Genomic DNA, 13,790 nt, shown 5'->3' with positions numbered 1-13,790 from the left:
AGTCCCTGCCGGATCCCGACAGACGCCTCCTCTGTCCCTCCCGTCCCGGGCGCGGCGCAGCGCAGAACGATCCGGCAGACCCCCAGCGCAGCGTGGGCGGCCGGAGCTCGGCTCACCCGAGTCCCCCGGGGACGTCACAGCCTGAGTACGTGTGTCCCAGGCCGGGCATCGCGGACCTGCTGCTGTCACCCTGCACGGCCCAGTCCCCTCTGCCCGCTCGATCCCGCGTCGCAGCCGGGACCCACCGACAGCTCGCGGTCCCCCAGCCTCCCCGGACGGCCGCGGGCCGGAACCGCGGAAGCGGACAGGCGGACGCCGCAGCCAATCAGAGCCAGGCTTCCGCGGGCCCGGCCCGCGCAGGCACAGCTGCGGACAGCGCCCCCCGGGCGATTGGGCGGCGCGGCGCGCGGGGCGGAGCTTCCGGTCTCAGCGGCGCCGCGGATGGCTGCGCGCCGGGTCGCGCTCGGGGGCTTGCTCGCGGCTGCCCGTTCCCGGTCACCGCCCCTGGCCCGCCGCCTGCCGCCCGCGCGCCGCCCCGCCTCGGCCGCCGCCCGCGGTCCCGCCATGGAGCCGGCGCCCCGCTGGCTGGCGGGGCTGCGCTTCGACAACCGCGCCCTGCGCGCGCTGCCCGTGGAGACGCCGCCGCCCGACCCCGAGGGCGCCCCGTCCACGCCGCGGCCGGTGCCCGGGGCCTGCTTCAGCCGCGTGCGGCCCGCGCCCCTGCGCCAGCCGCGCCTCGTGGCGCTGTCGGAGCCCGCGCTGGCGCTGCTGGGCCTGGGAGCGCCGCCCGCCGCCGCCGCCGCCCGCGAGGCGCGCGAGGCCGAGGCCGCGCTCTTCTTCAGCGGGAACGCGCTGCTGCCGGGCGCCGAGCCCGCCGCGCACTGCTACTGCGGCCACCAGTTCGGCCAGTTCGCTGGGCAGCTGGGCGACGGCGCCGCCATGTACCTGGGCGAGGTGTGCACAGCGGCCGGCGAGCGCTGGGAGCTGCAGCTCAAGGGCGCCGGCCCCACGCCCTTCTCCAGGTGGGTCGTGGCCGGAGCTGCGGGGGGCTGACCCCTGGAGGGCCCCCCATGCTCTTCGGGGTGTGTGTGAGCGCGCGCACAGAGGTTTCCTCCCCAGTAGGATGAGATGTAACTCTGGAAAAGTTTGATCTAGGGACGTAGAACATGGGGGTGGCAGCTTTCTGGCGAAGGGAACAGCTCATGCCAACGCCTTGAGGCCAGAACAAGAGGACAAGAAGGAGGTGCTGTGGCCACTGGGCCTCCTCCTCTGTTGACCTGCTGCGGCCAGCCCAGTGCCCCTGATCCCTCTGACCGGCACAGCGGGTGGATCCTGCTCCTGTCAGGCGGAGTGTCTGATCCCATAGCACTGGCAGCTGCCCATGGTCTCTTCTCATAAACAATCCAAGGACTTTGGAGTCAGTTCTGCACATAACACTCCTGTTTACCTGGCGCCCAGCCACCACTGCTCAAGGGAGATGGGGTGACTTGTCAGGCAGTCTGCTTCCCTCCAACAATTTGGCATGTTGGTGTCCACTCACAGGTAATTGCTGTGCGGCCAGTGCCCTGAACCAGGACAAGACCCCTCAGATCTGCCCTCCCAGTGGGCATTCTCCCAGGCACAGGCTTCCAAGAGCTCTTAGGCCAGCCCTGTTCTAACCCCGCAGTGAGGCAGGCAATGTCAGATGCTGGCACAGAAGCCAGGTGGTCCAGGGCCTGGGTCCAGTTGCTGACAGCCTGGTCCAGCAGGGTGCTCTTCCCATAGCTGTCCTGCCTCTCATGCACAGACTGCTGACTGTCCATTTTGCTATCACATGATCATATCAATAGATGCAGAAAAAGCACTTGACAAAAGCCAACACCCATTTATGATAAAAACTCAGTAAACTAGGAAAAGAGAGGAGCTTCCTCAAATTGGTGAAGAATATCTACAGAAAACCTAAAGCTAACATCTGCTTAATGATGAGAACCTTGAAGCTTTCCCACTGAGGTCAGAAACAAGGCAAAGATGTCCCCTCTTACCACCTCTGTCCAGCATCCTCCTGGAAGTCCTAGCAAATGCAACAAGACAAGGGAATCAAAGGCATGCGGATTGAGATGGAAGAAATAAAACCATCTTTGTTCACAGATGATCGTCTGTGTAGAAAATCTCAAAGAAGTGACCAAAAACTTGAGCTAATAAGCAATTGTAGCAAGGTTGCAGGATACAAAGTTGCAGGATACTATACAGAAGTCACTTGCTTTATTATATACCAGCAATGAACAGGTAGAATTTGAAATTAAAAAAATACTAATACATAAAAACCTGCACATGGGTGTTTGCAGAAGCTTTACTCATAATTGCCAAAACTTAAAAGCAACCAAGATATCCCATAAGGTGAATGGATAAACAAACTGTGGCACATCCAGACAGTGAAACATTATTCAGCACTAAAAAGAAATGAGCTATGAAGCCATGAAAAGACATGGAGGAGCCTTAGATGCATATGACTGAGTGAGAGAAGGCAATCTGAAAGGCCACATGTGGTGTGACTCCAACTATACAACATTCTGGAAAAGGCAGAACTATGGAGACAGTAAAAAGATCAGGGGTTACAGTGGAGAGATGAACAGGTGGAGCACGGGATTTTCAAGCCGGTGAAAATACTCCATACGGTACTGTAATGGTGGATACACGTCGTTATGCATCTGTCCAAACACTTAGAATGCACACCACCGAGAGAACCCTAATGTAATGCGGACTCTGGCTGATGGTGATGTGTGGGTGCGGCTTATCAGCTGTGACACGTGCCCCTGTGGTGCGGGCTGTCGATAATGGGGGAGGCTGTGCGCCTATGGGGGCAGGGAGTATACGGGAAATCCCTGAACCTTCCCATTAGTCCTTCTGTGAACCTAAAACTGCTCTGAAAAATAAAGTCTTAGACAAAAATAAAGGCTTAGTATAAAAAAAAACTTCAAGCCATACAAGGCTGTCTGAAGTTGTCCGAGATCCTCCCTCCACTACAACTAATGCTGTGTATGTGTTATTGTAAGACTGCTTTTGTAAAATAAATGCATAAAAATAGAATGGCAGGCTCACGAGTGTGTAACACTTTGAGCAGGCTGGGTCCTGTCGGAGGCCTGACGTGGCCTTCGCTGTCCTTGGCATTAATTCGGCCTCCAGCTGCAGGCTGGGCACTCAGCACTGTGGCTGCCAGACCTGGGATGAGGTTAGTGGCTCATCGGTATCTGGTATCATCTAGAACAGACATTTTTACAGTGATGTTAGAGCTGCTGTGGACTGTTTTTAAAAAGCTTTTAGGGTGCTTTCTTTCAGTCCCTTCCATTTGCTGCCCAATCCTCGGTGTGGAACGGACGCCTGCCCGACCGGCACCATGACCTCTGTGTTTGATTTTAGACAGGCTGATGGTCGCAAAGTGCTGCGGTCAAGCATCCGAGAGTTCCTGTGCAGCGAAGCCATGTTCCACCTGGGGATCCCCACCACGAGGGCCGGGGCCTGCGTCACATCCCAGTCCACAGTCATTCGAGACGTGTTCTATGATGGTAATCCAAAATATGAAAAATGCACAGTTGTGTTGCGTATAGCTTCCACTTTTCTAAGGTAATGCCGGGGTTCTTCAGGCCTATCTACGTGCTTGCTTTATCCAGTGGTAGATTTGTGCTTAGGCAGCTGGAACGTCTGGTAGAGGCACGTGCACTGCGGTGACACACGCGTGGACTCGGCCCCTGGCCGGTCCCTAGAGAGCAGAAGCGACTGTCCATGAAGTAGATGCTTTGCATCCGCGGGGAGGGAGTTACGTGGGAAAGGCACTGGGCATCTTCTGGGTCGGGAGTCCCGTCCTGCCTGTGGACAGCTGTGCTGAGCCTTCCCACGCTCCCTGTCCAGGCCCTTGTCGCCGCCAGAAGAGATGGGGTGACAGAGAGGCAGCTAGAGCTCTGGTGCTGGCCTGGGAAGGGGCACCCCGAAGCACCAGTGCAGGGGTGCAGGGCCTCGGATAGCCAGAGGAGGGTGTCCCAGATGTGGGGTTCTGGGAAGGGGCACGTGCAGAGCTGTTCACTGGAGTTTATGACGAGGAACTACATCAAATTCACCAAGAAAGGGGCTCATTTTATGTTATGCATCAGGGCTGTTGCCGCCTGGTGTGCTCCAGGCTATGGTGGCCATGCTTCCCCAGGCCCCGGTCATGACCTGGAGGCCTTTCTGGCTCTGTCTCCGATCTGAGCCTGTTAGTCCTTGATGTCACCATGCTGTCTGGCATCAAACACCTTTCCAATACTGACCCCCTGAACCCAGAGCTCTCAGGTGGCGGCTGTCGTGGTCTTGTGGTTCTCCTGTCCTGCGGGGCCAGGCTGACCCAGGCTGACCCTGTGCATGTCGGGAGGCCCCGAGACAGCTCATCTGTCACCAGGTCAGTCCTCAAGTGCTTGCTGGTCACCCACACTTGAGGCTGACAGCCCCTGTCCTCTGGGGAACGGGAGGAGCCTAGGCAGCCATGGGCCTCATCCTAGGAGACCGAGAGTTTGGCTCCACAGCAGCACGCCTGCATTTTGACCAGACCGTTCTTTGCTGTGGGGCTGTCCTGTGCCTTATAGGATGCTGGGCAGCACCCCTGGCCTCCACCTGCTAGTCGCTAGTGGTGACCCCAATTGTGACAACCAAAGACGTCTCCAGACAGTGCCTCAGCCCCCCTGGGGGACATGAGGACCCTGAGGAGAACCACTGCTGACCGCTCACAGGCAGTGTCCATAGCAGATCCGGCCTTGCTCGTCACCCCACTGCAGGACGCCTCTTGGTGTGGGAGGACAAGCACAGAGCCCTTCTTGTCCTCATGGAGTTGGACAGGGACGGCTGTGGTGGTTCCTGGGCCTCCCCAGCCACGTGCCCTGGGCTGTGTTCAAGTTGACTAGAAGTGAAGCCTGTCTGTATTTGCGTCATTGAAAGAAGAGTTGTATTTTTGTTAGTTTTGTTTTAATCAAGGTGTTCTTCCCACTATGGGCTGCAAGATCGAGCAGCCAGACTTCTTTCTTTTTTCCTTTTTCTTGCAAGGGGGTGGGTCTTATTTAACCTGTTGAAAACACGGTCTTCCCTCCAGGTTCGGCTCCTTTGAGATTTTTAAGTCTGCAGATGAGCACACAGGCCGTGCAGGCCCCAGCGTGGGGAGAAATGACATCCGGGTGCAGATGCTTGACTATGTGATTGGCAGTTTTTACCCTGAAATCCAGGCCTCTCATGGCAGTGACAGTGTGCAGAGGAATGCGGCCTTCTTCCGGGAGGTAAGTGGGGCTGCACCCCCTCCCTGTGGGCGGATGCCAGGTGTCCCCGCCCCGCCTGCCAGTGAAGACGTGGTCATTTTTGTCTGGTGGACAACAGTTTTCACTTGCTGTCCCTGCCCTTCTCTCTGAGCCGCCCTCCTGTCCCAAACCCTCATCACCACCTGCTCTCTTTGACCAGGGCTGGCTTCTCAGAAACACTGTGTTGAGGGTCATGGGTCCTGGAACAAACCAAGGCTCAGTTTGTTTGAGTGGTGCTGACGGGGCCCGCATGCTGTGCGCCTGCCAAGCCCAGCGGGGCCTTAGCCAGCAGGAGCTTTGGAGGGAAGGATTCTGCTTGGGTGGGAGCCTGGGTGCTGGCAGGGGTGGGGCACCTCCTACGTGGGGCCTGTGCTCAGTGGCCCCGACCACACACACCTTGGCCGGCCCAGTCTCTCCATCTGGGGGAGATGCTGACTGCCCGGGCCTGGGTCTGGGTCCACCCCCAGAAGGATCAGGTGTGGCCCCCATCCCGTGGGCAGTGCACATGGCCCATCATGATGTTTGGAGTGTGATGGGTGTGCCAGGCCTCACCTGCTCCTGCTCGGGGCCTGCAGCAGCAGTGAGTGGAAGCAGAGGGGGGGCGGGGCCTGGGGTCTGTCTGCCTGGGGCTGGACGGCCCGTGGGTCAGCGCTCTTCCTCCAGAAGTGGGTGCTCAGCAGGGGTTTGTAGGGCCCCTCCTGCACCGGTCACTCCCCTGCCCCCACTTCAGCCACACCCTTTCTCCCCATCTTTCATGTGGGTGCGTGCCTGGGCCGAGGCACGCCAGGAGGAGTGTCGGGGCTCAGCTCATACCTGTGGTGGGTGACCTGGGCAGGTCGCTCTGCCTCTCTGAGCTTCGGTCTCTGTCTTGCTGAGAGGACGGTGCTGCCCGATCCCTGAATGTCCTCAGCCTCACATGAGGCGTGGCGCGTGCGAGGCCAGCGTCTGTGGGCACTGGGCGGTGGGGAGCCTTCCAGTGTGGCCCTGTCGCGGGCCTCCTGTCCTCCCTGCGGTCAGCATGTCCTGAGGCTGCCTTGGGGCGCTAGGCAGTGGGGTCGGGGGTGAGCAGCAGGGCTGGCAGCCAGACCTGGCCTGGGCATGTCGGCCATTTGAGCCTCCTTCCCTGGCAGCCCCAAGGGCCAGGTGGGCCCCCAGGCACAGGTTTCCTGACAGTTGGGTAACTTCCTTCCTCATTTCCACATAGTCATCCTAGTGGCCTGAGTCATGGGAATGTCAAGGTTCCCTGATGTTTTTGGTTTGAGTAAAAGCGAAAAATCAGTTAGTACATAAAAGAGATGGTGTATGCGGGGATTAAAGCCTGCACATATCGACTCATCCAAAATGCTCTTTCCTCCTTAAATATTCGTTAACATTCTCCCCGTGGTTGAATGTTGGTTGGGATGACAGGGCACTGGGACAGACCCCACGCAAGTCACCAGAGAGCGAGAACCACTCAGAGCAGAGCTTCGGGGGGGGGTGGGGGCGGGGGCCGGGGGAGTGACCGGCGCCTGCCCTGCCGCAGGTGACGCGTCGCACAGCCCGGATGGTGGCTGAGTGGCAGTGTGTCGGCTTCTGCCACGGCGTGCTCAACACAGACAACATGAGCATCGTGGGGCTTACCATCGACTACGGGCCCTTCGGCTTCCTGGACCGGTGAGCAGCCCCGGGGCCAGCACGTGGGCCTCGTGCAGCCCTGTTGCCCAGCCGGGGACACTGCCGGGCGGGGCACACGACAGTGGCGGGTGACGGGGAAGGACCTGTGGATGTGCAGCTGCTTTTGTTAATATGTTGTTCAGGGCGTAGTTCTCAGCAATACCTGGTCGGCTGTTCCCAGAAGCAGAAATCCCCTGGAGGGTTTTGAGCAGAGAAGCATTTTAAAAAGGGTCCCTCTACTCCTGGGTTGAAAATGGAGAGGAGGGGCACGATGGGGGCAGGTGGGGAGCACGAAGAGGGCTGTGTCCGACCAGGAGCAGAGGCAGCCCCGGGCAAGTGCTGAGGAGGGCGGCTTCCCTGCTCTTGAGGTGGAGCTGTCAGGGCTGGTGGCCGGTTGTGTGAGCAGGAGAACCCAGGACGGCTGCAGGGTCCCTGACCGGAACCTGTAGGGCCAGGGCCCCTGTGGGCAGGGCAGGAGGGCGGCAGCCACACAGGCAATGCCTTTGGGTGCTCTGCAGGGGTGCACATCGCCCCCCTGACGGGTCCCCTCAGGCAGCACCAAGGTTCTCTGCCCTGTGTGGCAGGTACGACCCCGACCACGTGTGCAATGCCTCCGACAGCGCTGGGCGCTATGCATACAGCAAGCAGCCTGAGGTGTGCAAGTGGAACCTGCAGAAGCTGGCCGAGGCCCTGGAGCCCGAGCTGCCCCGAGAGCTGGGTGAGGCCATCCTAGCGGAGGAATTTGATGCTGAGTTCCGCAGGCACTACCTGCAGAAGATGCGCAAGAAGCTGGGCCTGGTGGGGGCCGAGCGGGAGGAGGATGGAGTGCTGGTGGCCAAGCTCCTGGAGACCATGCAGCTGACTGGTGAGTGTGGGCCCCACGCCACAGTGGGGCCCAGTGTTCTCATTGTACCAGCGTGTGCATAACATGAAATTTACTCTTTTAGCCATTTCTCAGTTTGTAAATTCACTGGCATTAGGTACATTCACATTGTTGCGCAACCACTACCAACATCCAGCTCCAGAACTTTCTCATTTTCCCAAAATCAAACTGACCCCATTAAACACCAGCTCCCCAGTGCCCTTCCCCAGCACCTGGTAACCTCTGTTCCACTTTTTGTCTCTGTGAATTTGACGACTCTAGGGACCTCATATGAGTGGATTCATGCAGTATTTGGCCTTTTATTTCTGGCTTATTTCACTGAACATAACATCCTCGAGGTTCGTCAGTGTTGTAGCATGTGTCAATATCTTACTTCCTTTAAGGCTGAATGTTCCACTGTATGGGTTGGCCACGCTTTGTTGTCCATTATCTACTGGTGCACACTCGGGTTTTCACCCTTTGGCAGTTGTGAGTGATGCTGCTGTGGAAACAGAGGTGCAGATACCTGTTTGGGTCCCTGTTTCCAGTTGTTTTGGGTGGAAGCACATTTAGGGGTGTAAGTGCTGGATCATATCTTCAACTTACCTGAGTGCTCTGGCCAGAGCTTCCAGTGCTGTGTTGAAGAGAAGTGGCTAAAGCAGGCATCCATTTGTTGGTCCTGATCCTAGGGGAGAGCAGTCAGTCTTTCATGGTTGAGTAGCATGTTACCTGTGGGCTTTTATCAAGTTGAGGAAGTTTCCTTCTATTACTAGTTTGAATATTTCTACCATTTTGCATCAGCTGAGATGATCGCGTGGTTTTACTCCTTCATTCATATCCTGTCTTAGTCTGTCTAAGCTGCTATAATAAATGACCACAGACTGAGTGGCTTAAACAACAGATATTTCTCACAGTTCTGGATGCTGGACGTCCAAGATCAAGGTGCTGGCCTAGTTGGGTCATTGGTGAGGGCGCTCTTCCCTGTTCACAGGTGGCCATTGTCTTGTGTCCTCATGGGAGGAATAGGGAGAAGGGACACGCTCTCATGTCTCTTGTAGGGGAACAATTCCATGATCAGGGCCCCAACTCATGACCCAACCACCTCCCAAAGACCCGCTCTCCAGATACCATCACACTGGGGATCTGGGTTTCAATATGTGAATTTCGGGGCAGACACAAACCTTCACTCCACAGAATATTCCCTTGCATTCTGGGGATCAATCCCACTTGGTCATGGTGTATAATCTTTTTAATATACTGAAGATTTTGGTTTGCTAATATTTTTTTGAGGACTTTTACATCTATATTTACAAGGGATGTTGGTCAGTAGTTTTCTCTTCTTGTAGTATCTTTGTTTGGCTTTGGTATCAGGGCAATGCTGCTCTCATAGAATGAGTTAGGAAGTATTCCCTCCCATGTTTTGGAAGAGTTTGAGAAGGACTGGTGTTAATTCTTCTTTAAATGTTTGTTGGAATTCACCAGGGAAGCTCTCTGGCCCTAACACTTTTTTTTTGAGGAAGTTGGCCCCGCACTAACATCTGTTGCCAATCTTCCCCTTTTTTTCTCCCCAAAGCCCCAGTACATAGTTGTGTATCATAGCTGTAGAGTTGTAGCTCTTCTGTGTGGGACGCCGCCTCAGCATGGCTTGATGAGCAGTGAGTAGGTCCGCGCCCAAGACCTGAACCAGCAAACCCCAGGCCGCCAAAGTGGAAAGCACAAACTTAACTGCTATGCCACTGGGCCAGCCCTTCTAACGCTTTTTTTATTGGGAAGTTTTTGATTACTGATTCAATCTCCTTACTAGTTATAGGACTATTTAAATTTTCTATTTCTTCTTGAGTCAGTTTTGATAATTTGTGTGTTTCTAAGAATTTGTCTATGGCATCTAAGTTATCTAATTCATTGATATATAATTGTTCATAGTATTCTCTTATAGTCTTTTACTTCTGTATAATCAGTAGTGATGTCCCCACTGTCATTTCTTTTTTTTTTTTTTTCCTTTTTCTCCCCAAACCCCAGTAGATAGTTGTCATAGTTGCACATCCTTCTAGTTGCTGTATGTGGGATGCCGCCTCAGCATGGCCTGACAAGCGGTGCGTCAGTGTGTGCCCGGGATCCGAACCCGGGCCACCAGTAGTGGAGTGCACGCACTTAACCGCTAAGCCACGGGGCCGGCCCCCGGCCACTGTCATTTCTGATTTTAGTTATTTCTGTCTTTTCGCTTTTTTTTTGTTAGTGTAGCTAAAAGTTTGTCAATTTTGTTGATCTTTTCAAAGAGCCAACTCTTGGTTTCATTGATTTCTCTTACTGTTTTTCTGTTCTCTTTCATTTATCTCTGCTCTAATCTTTATTATTTCCTTCCCTTCTGCTAACTTTGTTCTTATTTTGTGTTTTTGTTTTTTGGTGAGGAAGACTGGCCCTGAGCTAACATCTGTTGCCAATCCTCTTCTTTTTGCTGAGGAAGATTGGTTCTGAGCTAAAATCTGTGCCCATCTTCCTCTATTTTGTATGTGGGATGCCTCTACAGCATGGCCTATGAGCAGTGTGTAGGCCCATGCTCAGGATCTGAACCTGTGAACCTGGGGCCGCCAAAGCGGAGCGTGCAAACTTAACCACTATGCTACCGGGCTGGCCTCTTGTTTTGTTAAGATTAGGTTGTTCGGGCCGGCCCCGTGGCTTAGCGGTTAGGGTTAGTCTAAAAGTGAGTATCTTACACACTGTGTGGTTGGATCATGTGTTGTTTTATCCATTCTGCCAATCTCTGCTTTTTGATTGGAGATTAATCCAGTTACTTTTAAAGTGATTACCAATAAGGAGGGACATCTGTGTCTCACACCATCTCTGTCCCTCATCTTCTCTGTGGCTGCTTTCATGTCTGGTTGGTTCTTTCTGGTACACTGTTGTGATTCCCTTCTCATTTCCTTTGTGTACAACTTTGGGATGTTTTCTTAGGGGTTATGGTGACAGTGGGTTTTAACAAGTCAGGCTGAGGGCCTCACGGTGTCTGTGGTGTGTTGAGCCCTGTGCTGGGCGTGTTTTGGGGCTTCTCAACACCCTGTACCTCCTGGAGTAGGCACTGGTGAATACAGTGACAGTGACGTGGGCCAGGGCCTGACCTCAGTGCCTTTGCTACATTTACCCATTTTACAGATGAAGAAATGCGGACTTGGAGGCCTTGAGAGATTGAGTGACTTGCCAGGTTCACAGAGGGGTGGCTGAGGGATAGGCGGAGTCCCTGGACCGAACACTGAGTGGGGCTCCACACACATGCTGGATGGACAAGCGTGGGGACTGGAGGGTGCTGACGGGTGTGGGTCAGTGTGGGGACTGGAGGGTGCTGCCTCTGCCCCAGTGCCCTGAGCAGCTGCCTACTCCAGGTGCTGACTTCACAAACACCTTCTACTTGCTGAGCTCCTTCCCAGTGGGGCCTGAGTCTCTGGGCCTGACCGAGTTCCTGGCTGCACTGACCACACAGTGTGCCTCCCTGGAGGAGCTGAGGCTGGCCTTCCGACCCCAGATGGATCCCCGGTGGGTACCTGGGTCTTATTTTCTTGGAATTTGTTTCCAGAAAGGGAGGAACATTTAGAACGGAGCATGCAGGGGGAACGTGCACATCAGGGACGATTAGAGACAGAGTTAGCCAGGACGCCTGGGGGCCCAGGCAGCTGCTCCACGCCCAGTAATGGGGAGGTGGGGGCGGTCAGGTCCCTGTCTCTGCAGCGCTGGGTCAGAGGAAAGGACAAAGCTGCTGACACTGGGTGGCGGACGGTAGTGTCTGCCCTGGGGTGGCTTCCCAGAACAGCTCTTGGGTCTGCCCAGGAAGAGCATGTGGGCCCTCAGGTGTCCAGCTAGACTATGCTTTCCCCACCATCTCCCACTGGGAAGAACCCCATGTCCCAAGGGTGTGGCCCACACTCAGGATAAGACATGTGAAGTGCTGGTCGTGAGTTTTGATAAATAAAGCAACAGATTGTGCTCAGAGAGGAATTTAGTGCAGCAGGGTGGAGAGTGGACTGACGGCTCCCAGGACGTGGGGGTGGGGGGGGAGGACCAGCTGGTAGGACCTGCTGAATACAAAGCCAGTGCAACTGGGGAAGGAGTGTCTGGGTGACCCTGTCCCCCTAGGCCCTTTTGGATGTGGGGAAGGACCCAGCCCTGTGGTGACCACCGGAGGTGCTGACAGCAGTGACCTCCTAGGGGAAGTTGGTGCTGGGTTGGGGTGTAGGCGAGTGCCAAGTAACAGAGAGATGGTGACCTACCCCTGGTCTTTGTAAGGCCTGGGTGATCCCACACCCTCTACCCACCCCAGGGGCCCCCGAGTCAGCCTGTGGCACCTGTCCCTCAGGGCACATCTCTGCTGCACCGCATGGAGGCGCTGCTGAACAAGCGTGGGTGGCTGGCAGGTGCCCCCCATGCCTCCTGCGTGTCGGGCCCGGGCTACCACCCTGTAGGGCTCTAGGTAGGGGTGTAGCATCAACGTCCTGGGTGGTCCACACAGTCCACAGCCAGTGGTGGGGACGCTGCAGCCTCCTGGACACACCTCATGCTGCCCACTCTGCACAGGCAGCTCTCCATGATGCTGATGCTGGCGCAGTCGAACCCACAGCTCTTCGCGCTCATTGGCACCCAGGCAAACGTCACAAAGGAGCTGGAGCGTGTGGAGCAGCAGTCGCGGCTGGAGCAGCTGAGCCCGGCCGAGCTGCTGAGCAGGAACAGGGGCCACTGGGCTGATTGGCTGCAGGAGTACAGGTGAGGCCGGCCCCACCGTCCAGGGTCAGCAAGGCTCTGGGTCACCACAGCGCCAATGGCTCTGTGTCACGGTCTCCCTGTGAGGTGGCCATAGATGACCCCACGCAGGGGTCCAAACATGGGAGGGTAGGGCTGCATCTGCTGGAAAGCTGGGCTCTGGTGTGATTGCAGAGCCCGGCTGGAGGAGGACAGGGAGGGTGCTGGCGACCCTGACGCCTGGCAGGCTGAGCGCGTGCACATCATGCATGCCAACAACCCCAAGTACGTGCTGAGGAACTACATCGCGCAGACTGCCATAGAGGCTGCCGAGACTGGAGACTTCTCAGAGGCAAGCGCACGCATGCCTGCCCCTCTTCTGCCCTGGTCCCTCAGCGGGGGTGGGCCTGGGAGGGAGGGAGGCCCCCAACACCCCTTCCCTTGCTCTTCTCCAGGTGCGGAGAGTGCTGAAGCTGCTGGAGGACCCTTACCACAGGGAGGGGGAGGCTGCTGAGGTCCCCGAGGCTGCACAGCCTGAGGGGGCTGGTGAGGGGGCCAGCAGGGCGGCCGGCAGGCGGCGCTCCTACAGCAGCAAGCCCCCACTCTGGGCTGCAGAACTGTGTGTAACATGATCCTCGTAACTGCCTGGGAGGCCTCCACACCAGGAGGGTCCCAAGGCCCTGAGTCCTGCTGAGTCCGTGAGGCGGTGCCCAGCAGTGGACAACCCCACACGCCCGTCTCTCCATGACGGCAGAGATGTCCAGTCAGGCCCTGACCTGTCTCTGTCTGACACCGACTCAGCAGCACAGCACAGCCCCAGGTCAACACGCTCCCTGTGGAAAGCTGCTTCTGCAAGAACAGGCACCCAGCAGGACCGCGCGGGGGGACATGGCAGGCCCCATCCACCTTTCCAGCCGGGGGGGGGGGGGGCTGGCACCGTGTGGCTCCTGGTTGTCAGGGAGACTCGGCCCCTAAATAAACCAGCAGCTTCCTTGGCCCATCTCTGTGTGGTCATTCTGCCCCTGCCCTGGCCCCAGGACCTGCCCAGGAGAGATCAGCACTGGTGGGCGGGTGGCCTGTTTCTCACGCGCCCCGTGCCTCACCTGGAGCGGCCCTCAGACATCCTGGTAGTAGTTGTTGAAGTTGATGCGCAGCAGGAAGTCTTCCAGGTGGGGCTGGTAGCCGCGGTTCACCAGCTTGGTCACCACTGGGGCCGGGGTGGGGTGGTCAGTGAGCAGCTCAGCTGGGGCCCTCCCTGT

General features: G+C 56.7%; 2 protein-coding genes across 5 annotated transcripts in view; one reads left to right on the top strand and one right to left on the bottom strand.

Moving 5' to 3' along the window:
- The first annotated feature begins 441 nt into the window (after window positions 1-441).
- On the top strand, window positions 442-13,172 carry SELENOO (selenoprotein O). Its single transcript, XM_014793353.2, has 9 exons — window positions 442-1,022; window positions 3,397-3,600; window positions 5,093-5,273; window positions 6,814-6,944; window positions 7,529-7,809; window positions 11,184-11,334; window positions 12,370-12,555; window positions 12,727-12,883; window positions 12,987-13,172. The coding sequence occupies exons 1-9, from the start codon at window positions 442-444 to the stop codon at window positions 13,170-13,172; spliced, it is 2,058 nt and encodes a 685-aa protein (XP_014648839.2).
- The window catches only part of TUBGCP6 (tubulin gamma complex component 6), a 32,715-nt gene continuing 30,701 nt past the window's right edge, over window positions 11,777-13,790 (bottom strand). For all 4 annotated transcript variants that reach the window (XM_087448702.1, XM_087448705.1, XM_087448703.1 and 1 more), the window contains one exon: window positions 11,777-13,738. In XM_087448702.1, coding sequence (XP_087304828.1) covers window positions 13,647-13,738 — 92 coding nt within the window. In that variant the 3' untranslated portion in view covers window positions 11,777-13,646. The remainder of the gene's footprint in view (window positions 13,739-13,790) is intronic.

Source organism: Ceratotherium simum, chromosome 25, assembly GCF_057802395.1.
Source record: "Ceratotherium simum simum isolate JZ-2026a chromosome 25, ASM5780239v1, whole genome shotgun sequence".
In the NCBI taxonomy this organism is placed as follows: Eukaryota; Metazoa; Chordata; class Mammalia; order Perissodactyla; family Rhinocerotidae; genus Ceratotherium; species Ceratotherium simum.
The sequence above is the reverse complement of the archived record's forward strand: the minus strand, read 5'-3'. Positions and strand labels throughout refer to the sequence as shown.